Consider the following 4,137-nt stretch of genomic DNA (forward strand, 5'->3'; position numbering starts at 1 on the left):
AAGAAGTCTGGTAAGGCGCAAAAGAACATCACCAAATCGGACAAGAAACGCAAGCCGAAAAGGAAGGAATCGTACGCCATCTACATCTACAAGGTGTTGAAACAAGTACATCCCGATACCGGTGTTTCCTCCAAGGCGATGAGCATCATGAACAGCTTCGTCAACGATATTTTCGAGCGCATTGCCGCCGAATCAAGTCGTTTGGCTCACTACAACAAGCGTTCCACCATCACCAGTCGGGAAATCCAAACCGCCGTCCGTCTCCTGTTGCCCGGTGAACTGGCCAAGCACGCCGTGAGTGAAGGGACCAAAGCTGTGACCAAATACACAAGCTCCAAATAATTTTATGACACAGTTTCATGAGTATCCCTTTTAAAAAGGCCCTTTTCAGGGCCACCAAATTATGGTATAATGTGATTTCGATTTCACTAATAATTTATATATATATAATAACAAACACCGGCTAGAAATGTTGTGGTGTAGGAGGAATTCATTATTTTTAGTCATAAATGGACCGACCGACCCCTTAACTGTTTGTAATTCTTTTACTACCGAAATCGAAGACTCATTTTCGTCCACCAGACCATATCCCGGTCGGTCAGATGTCAAAGATCCTGTTTCCCCCTCACCACTCTCTACATATTTAACATAATGTTTTACTATCAATGAAAAAAAAAAATATAGTTAAGACGCGAATTTCAGCACCGTACAGGTAGCTAGATTCCTAGCGCGATTATAATAATAAAAAAAAAAAAAATTATAAATTTATAATTATAAAAATAACAAAATAAGATAATTTAAACAAACTAAATAAATCAATAAAAAATAATAAGTCTCAAATTAACAATTGACCCTTACTTAGTTAACAATTATCGGTTAGGTACACTATTCTGTTGTGCTCACGCAGTCAAACGGACGTGCATTTAAATTATCGTATAATTCGATTATAACAAAAATAATCGAATGAAAAATAAGTAATTATAATTTTGAAATTTGCTAGGTGATAGTTATTCGATTGACGAAAACTGAATCAAATAAACAATCATATCTACACTGTTTTTTCTATTCACCAATGGTCTTATTGTGAACTTTTATTGAACTGTATTTTTTTTTTTTATTGTTCTATCTTGAAGTTTTTCATTATAATTTATATACATCCTACTTATCATAACATTTGATAATACATATTATATTTTTAAAAATAAAATTATTTTTTCTTAATTTCAAAACATACGAATCAACTGCAAAAATTACTTTGTACATGTGTAAAAAAAAAAAAAAATGGTTAATGGTTTAACCTGATGTTTTTTTTTTTTTTTTGTTTTTTTACCGTAGAAATACTTATGTGATATTTTCGATTCGAGTATATATTATTGGTGGCTGTAATCGGTATAAAGTAACGAATTCATCGGTGGAACGAGTACTTTTGTCGTTTCACATTCGTTACATCGGTACACGATGTCGGTAAAATACTACATCGTTGATCGATACCATGTTACGAATTGTCATATGGTCATGAATGAAATAAAACCAAATTTACCAAATGCTATACATTTTATGCTTTCTAAAATGGTAACACAAGCCAATTTTCAATTTGAAAATATTGACAACCCGCCTGTTTTAACAGAGAGTCATTTAATTATTAAATACTATAGCCGTACGAATAAATAAATAAATAAATTACTATTATTTTGTTATTATTTTTATCTCTATAATTATTTTAGGCTTAGGCAAATTTATTGATTAATTCCGAGTACAGTGTAAAAGACACTGTACAGTAATGATGGGAATTATTGTTTCTTCTGTGGAATCGTTTCAATCGGTACAGTTACAATAAAGTACCGATTCCAAAATACTCGTCACATCGGTACAATTTTTCTTAGTAACAATTATATTCGGAACGATCAAGTATACAAGTGTACTCGACTACACTTTCATAAAGTATATTTAGGAACGAACACACATCGAACACCTGTTACTAGTGGTGCGTCGATACTACCGTATTCGGTACAATGTAAGGAATCGTTGCAACGAATACAGTAGTAACGACGCACCATTATTGTAAAACTATTTTATTCAAAAATGTTATGATTTAATTAATTATATATGTACTCAATTGTAACTGCATTATTATATCATTGAAACGGTGGTAATTTTAGATTATATATTTAAAATGTATATTTTTATTACAACTTATAATATTGTAAACATACCGTTTCTAATAAAAATTTAGTATTTTGGAATCGGTACTTTCTAATTTCTTGTAACTGTATCGATTGGAACGATAAACTCTCACCACTAGTTCGTCAATTTCTGATAAGAATGTCTTAAGAATTATTTATTTTTGTCTACGAATTCTCGACGCGTTGTTTCGTCGCAGTCTATAGCGTAGGCAAATCCCCATCAATCGGTCTGTGTACTACAGATCGTTACATTGTACCGAATACAGCGGTAGCGACCCTCCACTACTGAACGACTAATGCCAAAACGCTAGGCTAGTAAGGCGAGATGTATTCGATCCAATACCGTTTCAAAAAAACAAAACCCGTACTTGTATTGCAGTATACAGCGTAAATAAATCCTCGACCATGGGTTGATCGGTTTATGCACTTGTGTAGTAATGTACGAAATGCGTACGAAGCGTATTCGTTGCTTAATAACCATTATGAACGAGTAGTCGAGTACATCCGAATCGTTGTGTGCGGAACAAAACGAATCCACAAATGCAAGTGTGACTAAAACAAAAAAAAAATTGTACCGATTGTACCCGATGCAACGAGTATTTTGGATTCGCTACTTTATTGTAAACGACAATTGAGTCCCACAGTATCAGTGTTGTGCTTAGATAAAAAAGAATTATCTAGATATAGATAGATACTGTAGAAATTGAATTTATCTAGATATAAATTGATAAAATCACTTTTATCTAGATATAGATAGATAAAATAATTTTTATCTAGATATTTATATTAGGCATCAGCGTTTTCATCCGTTTGGTCTTGGACAATGATTGTATTATGTAACGATCCATTTCAAAATATAAAATATTTCACCAATACAATAAAATTGAAAGTCATAGACAAAATTATGAAAAATATGAAAACGGTCTGACGATAAACACTGAACACGTTGTGGATGAGAGTGCGCTGCGTACAGTACAAGTTTTTAATAAATAACGGACGTTTCACGCCCAATATTTATTTTGTTGTACAATAATATTTTGTAGACACATCAAAGTACGAATTCATAGAATTGAGGTCCGGTAATTAAAATTACTTAGAGCACATGATTACTTGAACAATGGACATAATCTATGGATAAATATTGAATTTACGGCGGTCGAATGATGATGGAGAACGATCAATTTCTGTGTAGGTACAGCATAATGCATATTGTAATATTGCTATTTTCTTATCGACAATTATTTCTGTATTTTATTATTTATAAACCATCTACCGCGCAGCTGCAATAGGTTTAGACCTATGGCGCGTTATCTCTGGTTCTAATATTCTTGTAAATGCTCTTTCGGCGTTCGTAATACTACAACACAATAGTAATACGGGCATGAGACTTCCTCGTACGGGCTATACTATGAAATTATAAATAATTCCCACCTCCCATGCATATTATGTAAGTAATATATGTCTATATACCTAATAAATTGTCATTCTTCATAATTATCATAATAATAAATGCTATGTAAAACTATTTTAGAACCAATTTTTGCAAGTAAATATACAAATGAAATTTCTTATTTAGTTATTTATTTTATATTGAATGATAAAATTGTAGATACAGATTTTGTGAATTATTATCTAGATGGCTATGATTTTTATCTAAACGAAAATTAGATGTCAATTTTATATTTTTTATATTTTATCTGGATAAGATAACGATATGAAGATGGACTGTGAATATATGAGCGAGACTTGAAGAGTTGAGCAGTGGTAATCTGATTTAAACAGAGTTGAAAAGGTGGGACACGACTTTTTGATTCAACTCAATTGAGTTGAAAGATTCGCTCAGCAGAATGAGTTGGAATTCTCATCTCTAGTATTTATTACAAATGTTATAAAAAAATAAAGGGAATAGAATGAATGATTAACACAAATGTGGTGGTCCTGAAAAGGACCGTTT

General features: G+C 32.0%; 1 protein-coding gene across 1 annotated transcript; it reads left to right on the forward strand.

Annotated features, from left to right (window-relative positions):
- Positions 1 to 3: 3 nt before the first annotated feature.
- Positions 4 to 392, forward strand: LOC112690360 (histone H2B; the record flags this gene model as incomplete). The annotated part of the gene is made up of 1 exon (XM_025564364.1): positions 4 to 392. A coding segment is annotated over one exon (339 nt), but the record flags the coding sequence as incomplete, so codon positions are not given.
- Between the last annotated feature and the right edge of the window lie 3,745 nt (positions 393 to 4,137).

Source organism: Sipha flava, unplaced genomic scaffold (genome assembly GCF_003268045.1).
Source record: "Sipha flava isolate LNK unplaced genomic scaffold, YSA_version1 49_pilon_pilon, whole genome shotgun sequence".
NCBI classification, from domain to species: Eukaryota; Metazoa; Arthropoda; class Insecta; order Hemiptera; family Aphididae; genus Sipha; species Sipha flava.